Here is a 22,374-nt window from a genome sequence, read left to right as displayed (position 1 = left end):
CCCTCCTCTCCTCCCTCCCCTCCCCTCTCTCCTCCCTCCCTCTCCCTCCCTCTCTCTCCTCTCTCCCTCTCCCCTTCTCTCTCTCTCCCTCCCCTCTCTCCCTCCCTCTCCTTCTTCCCTCTCCCCTCTCTCTCTCCCCCCCCTCTCTCCCTCTCCCCTCTCTCCCCCCCTCTCTTCCTCCTCCCCTCCTCCCTCCCTCCCTCTCTCCCTCCCTCCTCTCTCCCTCCCTCTCCTCCCTCTCCTCCCTCTCTCTCCCTCCTCCCTCTCTCTCTCTCCTCTCCTCTCCTCCTCCCTCCCTCCCCTCTCTCTCCCTCCCTCCCCTCTCTCTCCCTCCCTCCCTCTCTCTCCCTCCCTCCCTCTCTCCCTCCCTCTCTCTCTCCCTCCCCTCCTCTCCTCTCCATGACTTTTGTCTTCAGTGTTTTCTTTGACTGACAATCTATTTCCTCTACTGTGTCTTCAGTGTCAGAGATTCTCTGCTCCGTCTCTTGCATTCGGTTGGTTATGCTTGCTTCTGTAGTTCCTGTTCCTTTAGTCAGGATTTCTTTCTTTCTCTTTTTTTTTTTAAAAGATTTATTTATTTATTATGTATACAGAAGAGGTCGCCAGATCTCACTATAGATGGTTGTGAGCCACCATGTGGTTGCTGGGAATTGAACTTGGAAGAACAGCCAGTGCTCTTAACCGCTGAGCCATCTCTCCAGCCCCTAATCAGGATTTCTGTTTCCAGCATTCCCTCAGTTTGTGTTTTCTTTATTGTCTCCATTTCAATTTTCAGATCTTGGATTGTTTCCTTCATCTGTTTAATTACTTTTTCTTGGCTTCCTTTGATTTCTTCCAATTTTTTGTTTGTTTTTTCTTCCATTTCTTTAAGGGAATTTTTTATTTTCTCTTTAAGGGAGTTTTTCATTTCCTTTTTAATGGAGTTTTTCATTTCCTCTTTAAGGGAATTTTTTATTTCTTCTTTAAGGGCCTCTATCATCTTCTTAAAGTCATTTTTAGGATTGATTTCTTCTGCCTTGGAATGTTCAGTTCTTGCAGGTGTAGAATCAGTAGGTTTTGATGTTGTCATGTATGTCTTTATATTGTTGCCTGTATTTTTGCACTGGCGTCTACTAATCTCTTCCTCTGCTCAGTGCAGGCAGTGTCTGTGTCTGAAGATGTCTGAAGGTGTCTCTTGTTCTAATTGTTAGTCTTGGTTCACTAAGAGTTTTTGGTTAAATTGGTGCTGTTGGGCTCTGTTTCTTCAGGAGCAGCTTAGTCAAATCAGTGTTAGTAGGTTCTGTCTCCACCTGCCTGCCTGCCTCTGCGGCCGCTGCTCCTCCTCTCTATTTCTAATTTCTTCAGGACTTTTTTTATCCAGGGATATTGAACTTTGTAAAAAAGCCCTTTTTACATTGATTGAGGTGGTTATGTAATTTCCGTTCCTAAGTCAGTTAATATAATGAATTATACTTAGGGATTTGTATATGTTGAACCAACCTGGCAGCCTTGAAATGATTGCTTTCTGGTGCTGTGTTAAGACAACCTGGGAAAGAAAGGAATTTTTCAGTCTACAGCTTATAGTCCACCCTGAAGGCAAGTCAGAGCAGGCACCAGAGGCAGAAACTGAAGCAGAACCCTGAAGGAGTAATATGTACTGATGTCATCCTCTTGATGGCTTTTCAGCTTTGTTTCTTAACCCAGGACTGTAGCAGTACTTTCTTTGGACTGCCAGCTCCCAAATAATGACACAGAGACTTAATATTAATTGTGTTTGGCCTTAACTTAGGTTTGTTCCCAACTAGCTCTTAAAACTTAAATTAACCTGTTTATATTAATCTACCTTCAGCCACATGGCTCATTACCTCTGCTCAGTACTGTGCATCCCACTTCCTCCATGTCTAACTGGCAAATTCCCCATGTCAAATTCTAACCCAGAGTTCCTGTCTTTGCCCTGAAGTCCTATCTTCTCCTGCCTAACTACTGGCCATTCAGCTCTTTATTAAACCAGTCAGAAGGTGCCTTGGCAGAGACACATCTCCACAGTGTACAAAAAGATTATCCTATAACACAGGATCACTTTCCAGGGATGGCACCTCCCACAGTGGCCCTTCTCACATAAATCATTAATCAAGTAAATACCCAAGACTTAAAAGCCAGTCTGATGGATACATTTTCTCAATTTAGGTACCCTCTTCACAGATGACTCCAGCTTATGTCAAGTTGATGAAAAACTAGCCAGCCCAGTCATGGTGTGTATGATCTTAATGTGTTCTTGAGTTTAATCTGCAAGAATGTATCCATGTTCATCAGGGAAATTGATCTCTAGTTTTCTTTTGTGTTCTTAATTGGTTTTGGCATTAGGGTAATGTTGCCTTCAAAGAATGAGTTTCATACTGTTCTTCTCTCTGTTTTATGGGACAATTTGAGGGACACTGGTATCAGCTCGGTTTGGTAGTGACATTATTTGGTGGTAGACTCTTCTTCATTGGGAATGTCTTCGATTATTATGGATCTAATTAAGTTGTATCTTGATTTAGGTTTGGCAGGTCATCTGTGTGTTGGAATTTATACACTTTATAGATTTTTCAGCATTTTATGAAAATTTGTTCTTTCAAAATACACCCTAGTGACTCTATTTAATTGGAATCCATAGTAACCTCTATTTTATCATTTTTAATTTTATTAATTTGATTCTTTTTTTCACTTTCTTTGGGTTAATTTGGTTAGGGATTTGTCAGTTTTATTTTCTTTAAAGAACCAAGTATTTTCTTGCTTGGGTTTGTTTGTTTTTTAGTCATTATTTCACTAATTTACACCTGGATCTTTATTATTTATTGTGTCTGTTTTTCAGTTTATATTGTTCCCATTTTTCTAAGTTCCCATTAAAAGACCATTTTTAATATCAGTTGATCATTTGAGCCAGTCAGTTGTGGCACATGACTTTAATCGCAGCCAGGAGGATCTCTGTGAGGACACCAAAACTACACAAAGAAACCCTGTCTTGAAAAACCAAAAAAAAAAAAAAAAAAAAAAAAAAGATCATTTGAGATCGCTTTTTATTTGAAAATAATTATTTGCATACATGTTTGTCTGTGTGGGCATAAATTAACCAGAAAGACAAAAGACTGCAATATCTGTAAAACATCATGACCTTACTCAGTAGCCTAAAATTCTACTCCTAGGTAAATAGAGGTCATAGTGCTTTACCACAGCACTAAGGGATTAAGAGTTCAAGATTGCCTTTGGCTATATAGAGAGTTTCAGGCCAGCCTTAACTGCAGGAGACCCAGTCTCTAAATAAACCAAAAACCAAGAAGAGCATATTGTGCTGGTTAGCGCCATCCCTAGGCAGGTGGGCCTGGGCTGTGTAAGAAAGCTGGCTGAGTACGCGTCAGCGAGCTGCGTTCCTTTATACTTGCTGCTTCAGTTCCTGCTTCAGTTTCCACACTGGCTTCCTTCACTTAGAGACTGTTACCTGGAAATATAAATGGAAACCATTTCCTCTCCCAAGTTGCTTTTGGTCATGGTGATAAAATATTCTTGCCCGAACAACTTAATTCTGTGATCCAGTTCATAAAACTCCCTTGCATGATTTCATCCTGCTCTCTTACATCTTTGGCAAAAATCCAATCTTTTGTGTGTGGCTGAATTTGGGTGAATAAAAAAACTTAATCATTATTTGAAAAAAAATACTAATTTTTTAATTTTCTGATAATTTCATATTTGTATATAATGTGTTCTGATTGAGTCAACCCTCCTCCATTCTCCCCTCCATTTCCTTCCCTATAACCTCCATGACTTTCCTCTCCCAACTTTATGTTCTCCTTTTAAAATACCCACTGAGTCCACTTGTTTCTGTGTGTATGGGTAGAGGACAGTGTAGCCACTGAGGGGCCACATCCAAGAAGAAAACTAGCACATCATCCTCTAGCCCCTGTCAGCTGCCAATAACTCCTCAGCTAGGGGTAGATCTCTGTGGTCTTCCCCATTCGTTTTGGTGTTTGGTCTTGATTTTGTGCATGCAGTTAAGGCTGCTGTGACTTTGTAAAAGTCATGGTGCTGCTGTGTTCAGCAAGCACTTTTTTGCTGCAGATGTCTGCCACTGTGAATAAGGGTGAAGCATAGTTGTTGTAGAATATTTGTTTAACTATGCAAAGATGTGTTGCATTTGTTTATGTTGAGGAGTATTTGTTTGACTGTAAAGGTGTGTTGCATTTGTTTAATTATGTAAAGGTGTGTTGCTGTTTTACTTTGCTTGCCTAAGGCACCTGATTGGTCTAATAAAAAGCTGACTGTTTAATAACGAGGGAGGAGATATAGGTGGGACACTGGGCAGGGAGAATAAGTAGGAAGAGGAATTTAGGCTTGAGAATAAAAAAGGATAAAGAAAAAGAGACGCCAGGGAGATGCCAGGGGCCGGCCAGCCGGCTGGACACGGAGGAAGTGGGAACTTAGGACATTCAGAATGAAAGAAAGGTAAAAGGCCCCAAGGCAAAACATAGATGAATAAAAACAGGTTAAATTAAGTTAAAAGAGCTAGCGGGACAAGACTAAGCTAAGGTCAAGCCTTCATAATTAATAAGTCTCCGTGTTTTTATTTGGGAGCTGGTTGGCCCAAAGTAAAACTCAACTACACATATTCCCTGTTTTCTCCTCCAGCAGGGTCAGGGTACCAGGTTTTATGTTGAGGGTCTTAATCTATTTGGAGTTGATGCTCCATTACAACTAAACTTTTAAAGAATTATTTATGTTTTCTGTCTTTAATTCCCTTCTCTTCAAATTAGTCAGGCTTTTGCCCTCCCCCCTGTCTTTCTGAGAGACAGGGTTTCTCTGTGTAGTTTTGGTGCCTGTGCTGGATCTCGCTCTGTAGACCAGGCTGGCCTCGAACTCACAGAGATCCACCTGGTTCTGCCTCCTGAGTGCTGGGATTAAAGGCGTGCACCCACTGCCCAGCCTATGCTTTCTCTTTTATTGCTTACCCACAGAGTTCAAGATCACTAATAATCTAAACACAGATATGTTTAATGGTTATTTATGAAATTTTATCTATTTATTTATTTATTTATTTTTAAATTTATAATCTTTATGAAGTAGTCTCTCACTTCTCTCATGATCTGTTGTTTTCTTTTGACTTGGCAGGCTTCCTTGTAACTTGAATTCTAAAAGGTCTTTTAATTAAAAAAACCTGGAGCCAAATATTGGGGTAAATGCTGAGAGATCAGAGAGACAAAGGAAAAAGCCACTGCCACATCTTACCTTGCCAGCTCCAGGAAGTCTCTGACTGCATTCCTCTGAGTCCTCACCCGAAAGGCTTAGCTGACAAAACCCCTAGCTGAGAGGGAGGCTTCTGTGGAAAAGCCTTTAGCTCCTGTCTCCTCACTCCTTATATGCCTTTCTCTGCCCAGCCGTCACTTCCTGAGAGTAAAGGCGTGTGTGCTTCCCAGTACTGGGATTAAAGGTGTGTACCACCACTGCCCAGCTCGATTTCACTCCTAAACTGAGTCAATCTTGGTATATAGTCCAGTGTGGCTTTGAACTCACAGAGATCCTGACTGATCTCTGCCTCCCAAGTGCTAGGATTAAAGGTGTGTGTCACCAGTGCCTGGCATCCATATTTGATCTAGTGGCTTGTCCTGTTCTCTGATCTTCAGGCATATTCTACTAGGGTACACAATACATCACTACACCCCCTTTGGGTTTTCTTCTTCTGTCCCTAGTCCTTCCTTGTGCAGAAAACGGTTGATGTAGTTGATCTCGAACTGCTTGTCTTTAAACAGTTTCTTGTAAGACTGACCTATGTTTGGAACTTACCTACAAGTGGTCCCCACACTGATGTAAAACTATCATTAAGTGGTGAGAACAACTCATTGTGCTGCAGCCTGTGTGAAGCACATGGATGCTGACCATTTCCTTTCTCTTGGGAAGCCCAGACTCTTGGTTCTCTAATAGCTTCCTGGGAGATAGCATTCCATGTGGGTTGTCACAACCTGTGGCTGAAGGGACTACTGAGTTCTGTGTGACTCTATCAGGGAAGAGCCCTCGGCAGCTGGTGCCCAGCTTCTGCTGGATTTTGCTACAAATGCCTCTTGCTATTGCTAATTTTGGTTTCCATCTTTTTACTATAACAAAGTATAGCTGTGAATACAGTGATGCTTTGGTTGTTTGTTACGTAATGTGAAAGGAAGAAATGCTCTATGGGAATTTGTTTTGAACAGTGTTGATTGTGAGTACTTTCTTAGGTGAATTAATTTAAGAGTGATTGTGTACTTTAGGTTTAAATATTTTTTAATCCCACAGCTATTTACAGAAGTCCAATACTTCTTGACTGTTGGTCCTGAAGCATAATGTTAACACCATTGTCACTGATGCTTATGTGAAGTGACATCACTTTAAATGACACTAGGACTTTTCTTGCCACTAGAATCACCAGGGACAACAGCTAAGTAAGTCTCACTATGTTTCTTAGCTCAACTAAGTGCTGCTGTTAGTGCTTTATGGAAATGAGTAGACTATTTAAGTCGCTCTGTCCAGTTCATTTTCTTTACTGACATTTTACTGTATTATTGTCATCACTGTGTGTATGATGTGTGTGTGTGTGTGTGTGTGTGAATGTGGGTGCAGATTCAACAGAGGCTGTGGAGGGCATACAGCTTCCTGGAGCCGCTTCTTCCTGCGGGCTCAGTGTCTGCCAAACTCAGGGCAGCCTTGTGAGGCATGCACTCTGAGCCACTGAGCCATCTCACCAGACCCTTTTGATTTCAATGACACAAATAAGAAGAGTCAGATGGTATTTATCTTGACTAAACCTAAATAGATATATGCGTAAAACCTATATATATATATGTGTATACATATATATATATGTATACACACACACACACACACATATATTTATGAGACAAGGTCTCACTGTGTAGCTTTTCCTGACTTAGAACTTGCTATATAGACCAGCCTGGCCTCAGACTAAGAAATCAACTGCCTCTGCCTCTCAAATGCTGAAATGAAAGGGGTACACTACCATTCCAAGCTTATATAGGTTCACTAATAATGCAGGAAGCGTTGCTTACTAAGCTAGTGTTGCAAATAGTATTTGAATCAGTAGTGGAAACCAGATATACTTTCCTTTTGCAGTGCAGTACTGGGGGTCGGCCGGCTCCAGGGCTTTGCACCTGTTAGCCCAGCACTCTAGCACTGAGTTACATCCCTGCACCTCTTGACTTTCTAGACAGGGTCTCCTTAAGGCCCAGGCTGGGATCAGGCTCACTCTAGTCCAGGCAAGCCTTAAACTTACAGTCTGTGATGTACTTCAGCTCTGGAGTACCTGGGTTTGTGAAGATCAGTATTCTTAATAAAGTTGGACTTAATAGTGTCAGTAATTATTAACGAACACAATTTCAGATTTTTCTTCCAGTTCTTGAGAGGCCTACAAATAGAATTCAAAATTGTAGCAGCAGAAGACACTGTAGGAATGTGACTTGCAGGAAGCTGCAGATTGCTTGTCTTGGGCCTGTGGGAAGACACTACCCTTTGAGCATTGTCATTTCCTCCTTGACACCATAGGTGTCCATTGTGACTTCATGTCATTAGAGATGTAGCGCTGGTTATTAGTTACTGTTAGTCCTCCCTCTGTGTAACCAAACTGTTAAAAAGCAGACGTGAAACCTAGAGAGGATGGCATTCTTGCCCCTTCCTTCTCATTTCTGCCTCTTCCTCAGCCATTCATTTTTATGTTCATTTTCAAATTTATTTTATTTTTTGAGACACAGTCTCATGTTTCCTAGACAGGCCTTGAACTCCTATGTAGGTGAGAATGACCTTGAATTTCTGGTCTTCCTGCCTCTCTCTCCTGAGTGCTGTCATTACATGTGTGTGCCACCATGCCCAGTCGATTTGTGCATTGATTTGGTGCTCATTCCATGATTATCAATTGTTACAAAGTTGTGTATAGCGTGGGCTTGTTTTCATTGATCTCCTTTAGTTCCACACTCATCCTCCTGCTGAATGAGAGGGAGAATGCATGTGAATGAAGCCCATTATTTTGTATGCTAATTAAAACAAAAGTTGGGGCTGGAGAGATGGTTCAGAGGTTAGGAGCACTGTCTGGTCTTCCAGAGGTTCTGAGTTCAATTCCCAGCACCCACATGGTGGCTCACAACCATCTGTAATGAAATCTGGTGTCCTCTTCTGGCTTGCAGCATACATGCAGACAGAACACTGTATATGTAATAAATAAAAAAGTAAAAAAAAAAAAAAAACCAATTAAAAATTAACAACAACAAAAAAGGCCAGCAAAGTCCTTAGCAGGTAGAAGGAATTACTCTCACTTAGGCCTGATGACCCAAGTGCGATCCCTGGAATCTCCAGTGTAGCAGGAAAGACACTGAGTCCTGAGAGTTGTCCCCTGACATCCATACATGTGCTATGGCATGTGTATGTGCATTTCTGTGCATGCACACACACACAACTTAAAAAAATGACAACAAAAATTCTCTTAGTATTTCTCTCCTTCAGCTTAAATTCTGTATTTAAAAACATAATATTTCTCTGGGAGGGAAGAATTTCCTTTTAGGTTGATATAAAGTCAAGACATAAGGCATGCTTTAGATGCCTCTCATGTGAATTGTGGGAACATGTGTTGAGATGTCCCTGGCTGTTTAAGTCTTTTTCACCAAGGAATTAAATAGGCCAGATATTTTTCTTTTTCTTTCTTTCTTTTTTCTTTTTTTCCCCCGTGAGACAGGGTTTCTCTGTGTAGTTTTGGTGCCTGTGCTGGATCTCGCTTTCGTAGACCAGGCTGGCCTCGAACTCAACAGAGATTCGCCTGGCTCTGCCTCCTGAGTGCTGGGATCAAAGGCGTGTGCCATAGCCGTTTGGCTAGGTCAGATATTTTTAATTATGAGAATTCACAGTGTTTAGAGTGTAAAGTAAAATGTACTGTTTTATGAAATAGTAGACATCCGTTTGTACATATGCAACATGGCCTTTCCTCCTGAGTTCACTGGTCTAAAACAAAAACAGATGACAATACGTAGCACATATCCATAATTCTGTGAACTGTAAGGAATGAAAAATGGATATTTTTATGACAGTTTATAAATTCATTTATTTCTTCTAGAATAATGTAAGCTTTTTCTTTTACAAATAGTAATTTTTGTTTTGTAATTAGTTAAATATTTATATAAATTATATAAATAGTTAAAAATTAATTAATTAATTTGAGACAGGGCCTAATGTACCTTAGGCTGGCCTTAAAGTCTTTGCAGCCAAGGATGATCTGAAACTTCTGGTCTTCTTGCCTGTCCCTCTCAAGATCTGGGATTACAGGTGTGTAGTACCACATTGTATTTTACACAGTGCTAAGGATCCAACCCAGGCAAATACTCAACCAGATGAGCCATGAGCCACATCTTTAGCCTTAGAAGTGATTATTTTTCTTTTCTTTTCTTTTCTTTTCTTTTTTTTTTTTTGGGTTTTTCGAGACAGGGTTTCTCTGTACCTTTGGAGCCTGTCCTGGACTAGCTCTGTAGACCAGGCTGGCCTTGTACTCACAGAGATCCACCTGCTTCTGCCTCCCGAGTGCTGGGATTATAGGCTTATACCACCACCTCCGGACCTTATTTTCTAAAAATTCAAAAATTGCCGGGCTGTGGTGGTGCATGCTTTTAATCCCAGCACTCGGGACGCAGAGCCAGGCGGATCTCTGTGAGTTCGAGGCCAGCCTGGGCTACAGAGTGAGATCCAGGAAAGGCGCAAAGCTACACAGAGAAACCCTGTCTCAAAAAACAAAAAAACAAAACAAAAATTTAAAAATTATATTTGGGAAGTATTGGAAACTCTGGTAAGTCTAGCCTTGCTGGAGGAAATAGGTCTCAAAATAACAGCAACAATAAAAACAAATGAAGAGAAGAAAAACAAGGTGCTTGGTGATAATTTGTCTACATGGGGACAAAGGTTCTACACACTTCCACACATCCTTGCATATACAATAACCTGAGACTGTGTTACTATAGGTACATAGGAACACTGTGTTCTGGGCAGGGGATAGGATGGCTGTGGTTCACAAGTGGGAATCATTACCACAGCATCTGTGTATCACCCACCAAAGCATTCAAAACATGAAACCCTTGCGTGCTTTGTTAAAGGAGGGGAACTTCATTGAAATTGCTTTGAAAAGGAATATGCTACCTAAATTGTTTTCTTTTTTAGGAATTGATTATGGATTAAGTTTACCACTTGGAGAAGACTATGAACGGAAGAAACATAAATTAAAAGAAGAATTGAGGCAAGATTATAGACGCTATCTTACTCAGGTAAGGCATTCTATTAGAGTTGTGTTTTGTCTTTTGGAATTTATCCCTTAAATTTACTTTTGGGAAGTGTTGATCATATGTGATATCTGGCCACCTAGTATAGTCCAAATTAATTCTTGGTAGAAAAAAAGGTAAGAATTTGTGCTGTGGAATAATAGACTCTTACTGGAGCTTTGTAGTTTAGCAACGCTCTGGATTTAGTTTCCAGCACAGGAGAGTATTTTACTAGGGAAATGGATTTTAATAATATCGAGATCAACCACTGTAAACAGTGGTTGTTGGTTGTTTGTTTTCTGTAAAGCTATCTTCGTCTAAAGGAGCATTTCTACTATTCCCCATAGTGTATGAAAATGACATGAAGCATTTAGTTAGTTATCTTTTTATTTGGTAAATTTATAAATTTCCAGTTAATAGTCTTGTTAACTGTGTTCAGTCAGGTTTTTTTCATTACTGTGACAAAATATCTGTCTGAGAGAAAACCATATAAGAGAGCGAAGATTTTCGAGGTCCAGGATGCAGTGAGCTGACCCCATTGCTGTGGACCTGTGGTAGGAACATGTAGCAGAGGCAGGTTGACATATCATGACAGGCAGGAATCGAAGATTAGACAGGAAGGGTCTGGGCCGAAGATACAGCCTCCCAGTTGACATGTCCCAAGTGACCCATTTCCTCCAGCAAGGCTGGACTAATTAGAGTTTCCAGGACCTCCCAAGCTAGTGCCACCAGCTGGAGATCAGGCCTTCAGCAAGAGCCTTTTGGGACAGTTCATATTTCTATCTTAATGGTCACCAACAGCTTTGCTCTAGGATTTAATGTTTTATCTAGCAGAACCCTTTTGCAATGGTCAGATTAGTTAAGAGTTAAATTAGAGGCTTATAATGCAATTTTCTTTGTAGGTTAGAAAAATATTTCAAGCAGTCATGTTTTTAGAATCCATATACTCTTGGTCTTTCCATTGCTTTAGAAACACTTGTTTCAAGTTGTCTCTGACTTGTAATTGGAAAGAACAAACCTTTACTTTACTCAATACATCTCATCAATGGTTTGTTTCTCTTGACTTTAGGGCATTACACAAGCAAAAAGAAAGGTAGGGTTGCCTGCACCATGTTCTCTCCTAGTCTGTGTATAAGAAGATGTAATAGCTTGTAATCATGTGCACTTAAGTGATTGAAATCAAGTAGAAAAACAGCTTCATTTGTGCTTTTGAGACTTCTGAGTGGCATCTTTTTGACAATCCGCAATTATCATTTTCTACTAATGCAGTCATTGTCTTGATTCCTGCTTTGCTATTGTTTCTGTTGCCTTCTTTATACATAGCCTGAAACTGTTGTGTGCTTGCTTTTAGCGTGTTGAAGTTTTGCTCCACAATTTATACTGATCACAAGATATAGTCAAGATACTTAAAAATGCTTTGAACTATGTATTGTCATGATTTGGATTACTAGATATTTTTGTACTAATCAGACTGATCACATTTGTTAATTTATGTTGGAAAACAGCACCAGTTAGTAGTTGTACAAACTATTTAAAAATAATCTCATACATTCTTTAATCACGCAACTAATGTTTAAAAAACAACAATAGTTTAATACACTTCAAGAGCTTTAGGATTTAGCTGTGGATATAATATTTCATTGAGATCAGAAACTACAATAAGATATCCTAATCAGTGGCAAATACAGTAGAGAAAACTTTTCAAATGGAGACTATAGACTGAAGGATGATGTGGACTTTTGGTTCATTTGAGACATTTACCAGTTTGACTAGATGGATGATAGCCTTTTTATAAAGTAGTGAGAAATGACATAGAAGGCTAGGATTGTGTTGTTGAAAGGCAGTCTGTGGTGGGCTGTGGTGAAGTGTTGAGTTCTGGAAATGTCCATGAAGAGCATAACTGCTTTAGAACAGTGACTTCAACCTGTTTGAGACTCTCACTAACTTAAACTCTATGCCTTAACTAAACTTGTACTGATTATCGGTCCATTGGTGTTTTTTTTTTTTTTTGTTTTTTGTTTTGGTTTTTTTGAGATAGGGTTTCTTTGTGTAGCTTTGCGCCTTTCCTGGATCTCGCTCTGTAGACCAGGCAGGCCTCGAACTCACAGAGACCCGCTTGGCTCTGCCTCCCGAGTGCTGGGATTAAAGGTGTGTGCTACCACTGCCCGGCTCCGTCCATTGTTTGTGATGCTTTCCAGAATGATCCTGAGGCTAACTGATTTAAGTATTTCAGTGTCTTTCTCACTAATTTTTGAATAAAAATTTGAATTTCTTAGCCTGTCACACCTTTCCGTTCTAGCTTGACTTCCGAGGCCTGTCCTGTACATCACATCTTCCTCTTTTCTGCCTTTTCTTACTCCATAGAAAAGGGATGATAGGGGTGCAAGCATGGCTTGTCAAAATGTGTTTCCACCTTGTGAGAGCTGGCTACCAAATGTTGAGGGTACTGAAAGGTCAAAGAATGGAAGGCAGATCTTGGATTATACAAAGTATGAATTATTAGACACCGAGTCATGTCTTAGGTAACAGCAAGGCAGATGGAGAGGAAGTCTGTCTGGGCTAGCCAAAGGTGGTGGACCATGTCTAACGAGCCTTCCTCAAAAATAGTTTACCTGCCCAATATCAGTTAAAAAGCAATCTGGGGGCTAGAGATACAGCTCTGTGGTACAGCACTCACCTTTTGCAACGAAGAACAGTCTGGATGGTGGCTGACACAGAATCCTCTGGGTATTGTTACTTAAACAACTTCCCACCTGGCTTGAGATGATCACCAAATTGGCAGTCACAGCAATGATGACTATGGTCCTGTCAATCTGGATAGTCATGAGTGGGCATGAAAAGGAATTGCCTTTTTAAAAGAAAAGGGAGAGTGACCAAGGGAGCAAGGTCTCCACGTTACCATGACGGAGTTGTTTTTGTGACGGGTTATTAAAAATGCAGCGGTAAAGTAGTGGCATTTTCTTAAAGCTTTTGGATCATACCTGGAGGTGGGAGTTGAAAGCAAGATTACATACGGGCAGTGGTGGCTTAGACCTTTAATTCCAGCACTTGGAAGGAATAGACAGGTAGATCTTAGTGAGTTTGAGGACAGCCTGCTCTACAAAGCGAGTTCCAGGACAGCCAGAGCTACACAGAGAAGCCCTATCTTGAAAAACAAAACATAATAAACAAAGCAAAACATTAATTTAAGCACTGCCAGGAAGAGCCACTAGACAAATACCACTTTTTCCCTCTAGTTTTTAGAATGAAGGATCGTTGGTGTTCTTCCTGGGCAGACAGAACAGCTTTTAAATTGAGTCAGTAAATTAATTCCATTAGTGTATAGTTCTTTCTTGAGCCTTACCCTTTTCTATCTGGCTGTCTACTTTTGTTTTCACTTTGAAATAGTGCCCATCTCTTGTGTGTTACAAACATTATAGAACATGTCCAAAAAGGAACTCGGTGTTACCATCTTCATTCTCATGCTATAGAAGCGTACACTCTCCATGGCCTATTCTTTTTATTTGTTTAGTAATTTATTTTGACTGTAGCAATTATGGCCTTCTAACATACTGATGATACCAAATGGATGAGAGAGTTATAGTAGTCACCTAGTATTTACTGAACAGATAAAATTCAAGTTCTTGTTGCCAGATGTGGTAGCACATGCCTTTAAACCTGGTAGGGGGATGTGTGGGATCTATGCCAACGTGTTCTACATAGTGAGTTAGTTCCAGGCCAGCATCAGGGCGGTAGCGAGGCTCTGTTTAAAAAAAAAAAAAAGAAAGAAACAAAAAACCAAGTTTTTGTAAAGCTACTTATTTATTTTTTCTTACTTACTTATTTTTTCATTTTGTTGGAAAATTCAGACATTACCCTAAACTTGTTTTGTGAGTGAGGAATGATAGCTTTTGGTTGAGGATTGGGTTTTTTTTTTGGTTGTTGTTCATTTATAATTCTTCAAAATGATTATGTGTATAGTGTACTTTGACATGGTGATAAGCAGAGTTAGGGTCCAATTAATCCTTTGTCTTAACTGTTTTCTTTTGATAAAGAAGCTTATTAGACTCCCACAAGCCAGCTTTCAAATTAGCTTTTGTAACTTTAGATTTATTGAAACATTATTAATGGCTATATTACTTTTTCCATATACAATCTTCTCATACATTCCATGTTTTTAATGTATTGCTACTGAAGCAGATAGTATTGTAGTATTGCAGTTGTTTGTTTGTTTTGTTAACTAAATGATTAGAGGGAACATAAGCTTATCATTGTTTCCTTGACATATAAAATACTAAATGGAAAGCATTAAATAATCAATAATTGTTTCATGTGTTCATGAATGTAAAAAACTGGATAGCCTGCACATGCTGATTTAGCTTTTATGATGTAGTGTTGTAGATGATATTGCCTGTTTTACAGGTGAAGGAACTGAGGCAGAGAAGCTAAGTGACTTATTTAGCTCTTTTGGCGAAGAATCAGTATCAAAGATTGGTTTTCATTTGCTTTAAATTGTTCAAAGAGACTTTAGTTTTGTGTCCTCTTTGGTCCTTACACTAACTTTGGAAGTTGTGCAGGGCAGGCATCGTTCTCACTGTTTGGAGGAATGAGTGTCAGATGACCTGGCTTGGTCAGTTAGCTTGTCTTGTAAGTGTGGTTGTTCCTTGTAGGACCTTGAGCTCTAGGTCCTTGGATGCCCAGGCTGATGCTCAGCAGTGCTCAGCAGTGCTCACTGATGCTCCTGAGTGCGTAGTGGGCATGAATGGAGGGACACACAGCAACAGCATTCACAGTTTAGTTAGATGACTACAGCAAACAGAAAAAAAAAAAAAACAAACAAAAAACCATTTCAGGCCTTCATAAAAATACTGATGAGGAAGTTAAAAAAATGAAGAATCTATACCCAGAGGAATAAAAATTGGAAAAAAAACAACCCTTTTCACAGTTGTAATCACCTCCATTCTAAAGCTGTCTATGTGTTACAAATCCGAGTTAAAGCTTGAGCCTCTCTTCCCAAAGTTGATTTGAAGGAATTCTGTTTGCTGTGCTTTCTAGATGTACAGTCTCTGACTTCATGTCCATCTCATCCTTCTGTTGTGCATTATGTAGCAGCTTAGAATATAGAATGTAAAGACACTTTGAAATGTACAAAAGCAATTAGCTAATGTATATTTTTAATGTCTATATACACAGAAAAATTTTCTATCTACGGGTGAAACAGACCCATCTACTCTGGGAGTTTCTCTTCCTATTGATGAGCGGTTATCTGCCAAGGTAGGTGGGTAGGAGTAGAGTTTCCTGGGGCTTCAAAAGCATGAGAGCATATACTTTTAGTTACACCATTTCTCCTTACTTGACTATAGTCTTTCTTTAGAACAGTCTACAGAATTTCTGGTTGAGTCATTTGAAAACTTCTTTTGAACATTAATGATGTGATAGATTTCTTTAATGTGTTGATTGTTTTGCTGCATTTTATTTGCTTAATCAAATAATTCAGTTTATTTTTCTACATTGATATCTGAGCTACACATTTGTGCTTTGTGATGCAGTTATCAGTGACATGAGTAGATGTGAGAGGCTAGTGTTGCTGAGCCAGCTGTGCGTTTCTGTCCCCCACTAACATACATTCTTCTTTTGTAAGAGGTGGTAGCAACATCGAGTAGTATGTAAGACAAAGTGGACAGTCACCAAGTTTTGAAAAGCAGATCTCATTTTAAAGTGCTCTTTTAGATTGTGGAGTTTAAGTGACATTGAACATACTAGGATTTAAGAAAATATATTACTGCAATGTTCTGTTATAGTGTTTTAAATGTCTATATAATTTTTACCATTTTTTTGTTTAGGAGTTCTTTGACCTAGGGAATAAAATGGTTAGTATTAGCATTTTGGTAGTGGTCTGGGGAACAGCAGGAAGGAAATGTCACTGAGAAGCACTGGGGGAAAGGAATCAAGATATCTTGTAACTGAAGTAGTACCATTCTGTTAGTGACATCACGTGCTAATGCATATGACAAGGGAGACTTGGGGAGCTGCCGTGCTGATGAGTCCTCTTCTTGTTCCTTTCAGTGGCTTCTAGTCCCTAAAATCATTAGTAAAGCTGGATTTAGGCTAAGAGCTCTGATTTGTATGATTTTGGTTTGATATTAACAGCCCCCCCCAAGTTGAAGTAACATTGCTTTTCAATTTCTTTTTTAAGGAAAGGTTGAAACTTGAGCGTAACAAAGACTACAATCAATTTCTCAGGGGTAAGGAAGAATCCATAGCAAAGGCCAGACAGGTAGAAAAGAATATTGAGGTACGTTTTACATTTATAACGTGATTTTTATTATCATATGTATGAGTGGGCTGCTAGGATTTCATGTTTTTACCACCATTCCTGGCTTTACTTTTTATTTTAAATAATTTTTAAATATTGACAGTTTCTGGGTGAGAAATATACACACACACACACACACACACACACACACACATATATATTGCATATCAAGCATTATCAAGACTGTATAATAGTTGAATAAAGTTCTTTTTTAGAATTTTACTTTTTAAGTAATCGTTGTTAAAATAGAATTCTATCATTTCCCCTCTCCTCCCTTCAGCTCCTCACATATTGTCCTCTTACTACTCAAACTCATGGCCTCATTTTCTTTGTTATCATTACATAGATACAGTGCATAAATATATAAATATAATCTGTTGAGTCCATTTAATGTTGCTTGTATGTGTACGATTTCAGGGCTGACTACTTGGCATTGGAGAACCAATCGGGGTTCTTTCTTGGGGAAGAGTAATTCTCGCCCCCTCAGCTGTGATTAGTTGTCTGTAGTTCTTTGTCTGGGGTGGGGTCCTTTGAGAGTTCCCCATCTACATTAGCATGTCTTGTGGTGTTGTCGTTGTTCAGGTCTCGTCTGGGCTGTAGTTAAGTTTTCCTGCCTGGCCCAGTCAGGACAAATCTCTCTACCCGCCAGTCCCACAGTCGCTCAGACCCAACCAAGAAAGCATACAGAAACTTACACTGTTTTCAAACTGTATGGCCGTGGCAGGCTTCTTGTTATCTACTTTTTCTATCTTAAATTAACCCATTTCTGTTAGTCTATACTTTGCCACATGGCTTGTGGCTTACCGGTGTCTTTACTTGTTGCTTCTCATGGTGGCGGCTGGCAGTGTCTCCCCAGCCTTCTACTTCCCAGAATTCTCTTCTCTTTGTCCCGCCTATACTTCCTGCCTGGCCAATGGCCAATCAGAACTTTATTTACACAGAGCGATATCCACAGCACTGGGCAGCTGTGTTGCTGAGGTATCATGAGTGGTGTCCCTGTCATTTCTAGGAGACACAATCTCACTGCAGCTTTCTTGTTCTTTGGCTCTTAGAATCTCTGTCCTCTCCCAAAAGGTGTTCCCTGCACCTTGGGTGGAGGAGTTGTGTATGAGATGTGGCTGCTCTGCGTTTTGACCAGTGTGGTTTTCTGTAGTGGTCTCCATCTGCGTCAAAGACAAGCTTATTTGACGAGGAGTACAATGCGCTCTTATCTGTCCACTCATGGATAAGTGTTTAGAGTCTGGGAGGGTTATGCCGTTTAGTAAAGTGGGTGGTAGTAGGCTCTCCTTGACCTCTGACCTCATCAGCCCTGGGCAGCTGTCTCAGTTTCTAGTACCAGGCGTGATTTCCTTCCTGATGAGTGGGCCTTAGGGCCAATTAGACAGCTGTTGATGAGTGCCAAGACAGAAGTGCCACGACATCACGATTCAGGATATGTGGCTGGCCATGCTGGTTCATTGTTGTAGTTCATAGGTAGCACAGCTGGAGAGGAGTCTTAATTAGAGTTACTATTGCTGTGTTAGGACACCATGACCAAAAGCAAGTTGGGAAGGAAAGGGTTTATTCAACTTACACTTCCATATCACAGTTCATCATTAAAGACAGTGAAGGCAGGAACTCAAGCAGGGTAGGAACCTGAACGGAGGAGCTGATGTAAAGGCCACTGAGAGGTGCTGCTTAGTGACTGGTTCACAATGGCTTGCTTGCTCAGCCTACTTTCTTATAGACTCCAGGACCACCAGCCCAGAGGTGGCCCCACCCCCAGTGGGCTGGTCCTCCCCACCAATCGCTAATTAAGAAAGTGCCTCACAGGTTTGCCTGCAGCCAGCTATTATGAAGGCATTTTCTTTGGTGTGGCTCCTCCTTCTCAGATGACTTTAGCTTCTGTCAAGTTGACATCACCCTAGTCAGTGCAGTAGGACTTACTGGTTGCTTCCCTTCCTTGGTAGCCTGCTGTTCCTCAGGGAACAGGGGGCTTTCAGGTCATATTCAGATCTAAGCTTCTGATGCCTGAGGTGCATGGTGTCTTCAGCAATAGGTTCTTACCTTCAGCCTCTGGGAGGCAACCAAGGGCAACAGTGTATAATGTTTTGGGAGTCTCCTGGACTCCGTGAACAACAGCCCAAAGGAGGCATCTCATGCCTGGTCCTGAGGTTTTGTTAGGTAGTGTATGGCTCTCGCTGGGCATTGTCAGCCCAAGTGGGATAACTTAACTCCCCCCCCCCCCCAAGACATGGTCTCACTATGTAGCTCTGGCTGTCCTGGAACTTGCTTTATAGACCAGGCTGACCTGAAACTCAAGAGATCCACCTGCCTCTGCTTCTCAAGTGCTGGGATTAAAGACGTGTGCCACCACCACCCGGCAAAGCTTGAGGAAGAATTTAATTTGAAGTATTATGTAAATATTAAAATATATCTCCTATGTCTAAGGCTAAGAATTTGCATTTAGTTGTCAGGTTTTCATAGATACCTATTTTACTATTGCTCGTCTCTTGCTATATAATACAGTTTACTGCAAAATAACTCTTTGAAATTTTTTTCCAAAAAAACAAAACAAAACACTTTTTTGGGCTTTTGATTAAACACCAAAGTTCCAGATATAAATCGGTAAATTTTAAGGATAGTTATTGAAATTTTATGTAATAAAGACTTAGTGTGACTTGAGACTTTTTTTTTGTTTTTTGTTTTGTTTTTCGTGACAGGGTTTCTCTGTGTAGCTTTGCGCCTTTCCTGGATCTTTGGATCTTGCTCTGTAGACTAGGCTGGCCTCGAACTCACAGAGATCTGCCTGGCTCTGCCTCCCGAGTGCTGGGATTAAAGGCGTGTGCCACCACTGCCCAGCGGACTTGAGACTTTAAATATCTTCTATATGATAATGTCCCATTAAGCTGTTTTTCTTTCTTAATTCAACAGCCTAAGAGTCAAAGACATAAAAGCCCTGTTGGTCACGGCAAACCTGATCTACCTCCACAAATACAGACTTCATACACATATTCAGAGGCCCCCACATATGACGAGCTTCTAAACCGAAGACGGCGGGAGGAGAGCAGATATCAACAAGTAGATGATGAAATTGAGTTAATCAGTAGACGACTTCTTAAACAGACGAATGAAGAAGTAGGCATTTCTGGTACGAAACAAAGCTTTGCCAGCAAGACTGGCGTTCCGGAGCGAAGGGCTCGAAGGGTTAATGAGGAGCAAGTGCCTGACAGACAGTGCTATAGATCTGCCCGAGATCTTGACCTGAGTGAAGAGATGGACGAGAGGTTTAGATTTGAAAGCGACTTTGATAGAAGACTTCTGAGAGTATATCCAGATGAGAGGTATTTACGCCTTCATTTTGTTCTCTTTATTTACTGAATGTTGCTGTTAGTGTTATAAAAGCAGTTTTTCTTGATTTACTATATTGGATTAATTCAGCCGTACTGTTTTGTGAAGCACCATAATTTAAAATTAGGACCCCAAGGTAAAGCTAGAAAGTAGAAAGTGTATATATACCCTTAATCTAAAGTGAGTGGAAACATTCTCATAGAGGGAATTTCTTGTCTCAACTGTGGTCAAGTAGGGGAGTAAACAACACAAACCAAACAAAAACAAACAAGCAAAAAACCTCAAAGTCTTGTATTGGGCAGCCTAAAGCAGACAGTGATTGAGGTTCGAAGCCTGGATTCTGGTTGCCAGTAGCATCCAGAGAAACCTCAAGGTTAAGGACTCAGGTTGTCTTGGGTCGTAGTTTCCCAGACGACTGTCAGGGATAAAACATACTTCCTTCTGTAGTAGGTTAAAGTCAGTTTGATAGCCAGCCTAATTTCAAATGGTGAAATGTAGGGAAAAGGGATAATTTACCATGGGTGAACTACAGTTTGTGACTTAATGTTTGTACACCGTAACTGTCTTTGTCAATGTATTTTAAAGAATGTTATTGGACTTTGATGTAATTCAAATGGTATAAAACTCTTCTCAATCAGATTTTCAATTGTTTTTCACTTTCTTTGAATGACTGATTTTGTGATATTGTTTGGAGTTTCTTAACTATAGGTCTTTGTTTTCATTTACCTTAATATTTAACTCGACCTATGTTTCCCTAACTATGAGAGGTAGAAATGTCACAGAGCTTACCTCTGTCATTGGATTGCTAACTTGATGATTACATATAAATTTTGGGACCTCTTTTGTTTAATGGTCTAACTATTTACTTTTTTAGTGTTTTAGAAAATATTCTTGGGGTAATGCTGCAGTCAGTATTTTAATTACTGATAACAATATAAAGCTTTCATTAATTCTCTGTCTTTAGTCTGTATCTTAATTTAGGTAATTTGAGTTCAAAATATAATATCTGGAAGAATGGGAATGTGGATTGCTTATTATAGTTTTCTATATGAGTATAGTTTATACTTCAGAAAATACTCCAAATCCTATAGTATCTTATATTTGAAAATGCTTATATTTAAAGTAATTAGAATACCTATCAATTTTGGAACACTTCGGTACTACTGGAATCTTGATGGTGTCTTCTCTGTACCTGAGAACTTTCTAGAACCTTTATTTTTCCTCTTTATGATATTTACCTCTAGAGTATAGTGAAAACATAATTTTAAAGTTTGGAATTTTAAGAAACTTATGACAATTGATGCTTTATTTTTCACATACAAGCTAACAAATCAATTAATTCCATTCTGATCTCTTGAGGACTACATTATTATCTTATGTATCTCAAATGACTTTTCTCTGTCAACTTCCTTAAATAGTATTTTGAAATTACTTTATATAAGGTTGAGTTTTTACTCATTATCTCAATTCTGAACACTATGTAAGTGTATGTCATGTCTTACTTATATTTTGTTAATCTATCAGCTGTCATATCTCAGTACATTAGGCCATTTTTCATGTTTCTTGAGGATGATTGGGATTATATCCACCTTTTCTTTTTCTTTGAGAAAAAGAATTCACATTAATCATTCAATAATTATATTTAATGGGTATAGTTGTTCATAAAGTAAATAACTCTATCCTTTAACTTGTATGATTTCCTTGTTTCATACTTCTCAAAGTTAAATTTTTGATTGATTCTACTTTTATAGTGATGTTTTATTTTTATAATTTTTCTATGAGTTTCTTTTTAATTATCTTACAACTTCTTAACATACCTGATGTTCTGTGAGCAGTATATTTTTTCTTATCTTAAAGGTGGGGCAGTGAAAGATGTCCAGGAAGGGTTGTTTTCCTAAAGTCATACCATGAATTGGTCAGTGTTCTTAAATAATTGACAAAGTTGTTCTTATTAGGACTAACAGTTTCTATTCTTTGTGTTTGTGTGTATGGTTTATGTGTACATACTAATGAGTAAAGTTGATGTTTAGGAGCTCTCTGAAGTTGAATGTAAATAGTTTTTTTTTAATGATACTTTGAATTATAGACTCTTAAACTGTAGCCTGTGCTAGTCTTTATTACTTATTAACTGAACTGTAGAAGTCAACACAGTATCTCTTAGTGCTTTACTTTAATATTAACGAGTTAAGGAAGTTTTCAGTATTGGAATGCTGTTTGCAGTTTCTGTGTGACTAATGTGTCACCCAGAATGGCATTTCCATTCTATTTAAATTCTGTGAGTTGTATATTTATAATTAATAGACAGTACAATTCTGAAACAATCTTTTCTTCTGAAGCTAGTGAGGGACTTCACTGAGACTCAGTGCCTGAGGTTTTTCTTGAGGGCAGATTGTATGGACACTCATTCCTAGCATAAGCTAACATCCCAGCCTTCCTAAGGAAAGCAAATGTTTCTTTATAGCC

At 39.5% G+C, this 22,374-nt stretch overlaps 1 protein-coding gene across 1 annotated transcript in view; it reads left to right on the top strand.

Moving 5' to 3' along the window:
- The window catches only part of Cspp1 (centrosome and spindle pole associated protein 1), a 91,114-nt gene that overhangs the window by 13,215 nt on the left and 55,525 nt on the right, over window positions 1-22,374 (top strand). Inside the window, exons 3-8 of the mRNA XM_036178531.1 lie at window positions 5,700-5,835; window positions 10,189-10,292; window positions 11,356-11,379; window positions 15,459-15,539; window positions 16,462-16,560; window positions 19,495-19,904. Coding sequence (XP_036034424.1) covers window positions 5,700-5,835; window positions 10,189-10,292; window positions 11,356-11,379; window positions 15,459-15,539; window positions 16,462-16,560; window positions 19,495-19,904 — 854 coding nt within the window. The remainder of the gene's footprint in view (window positions 1-5,699; window positions 5,836-10,188; window positions 10,293-11,355; window positions 11,380-15,458; window positions 15,540-16,461; window positions 16,561-19,494; window positions 19,905-22,374) is intronic.

Source organism: Onychomys torridus, chromosome 2, assembly GCF_903995425.1.
Source record: "Onychomys torridus chromosome 2, mOncTor1.1, whole genome shotgun sequence".
Classification (NCBI taxonomy): domain Eukaryota; kingdom Metazoa; phylum Chordata; class Mammalia; order Rodentia; family Cricetidae; genus Onychomys; species Onychomys torridus.
Note: the sequence above shows the minus strand (reverse complement) of the source record. Positions and strands in the feature narration are given on the sequence as shown.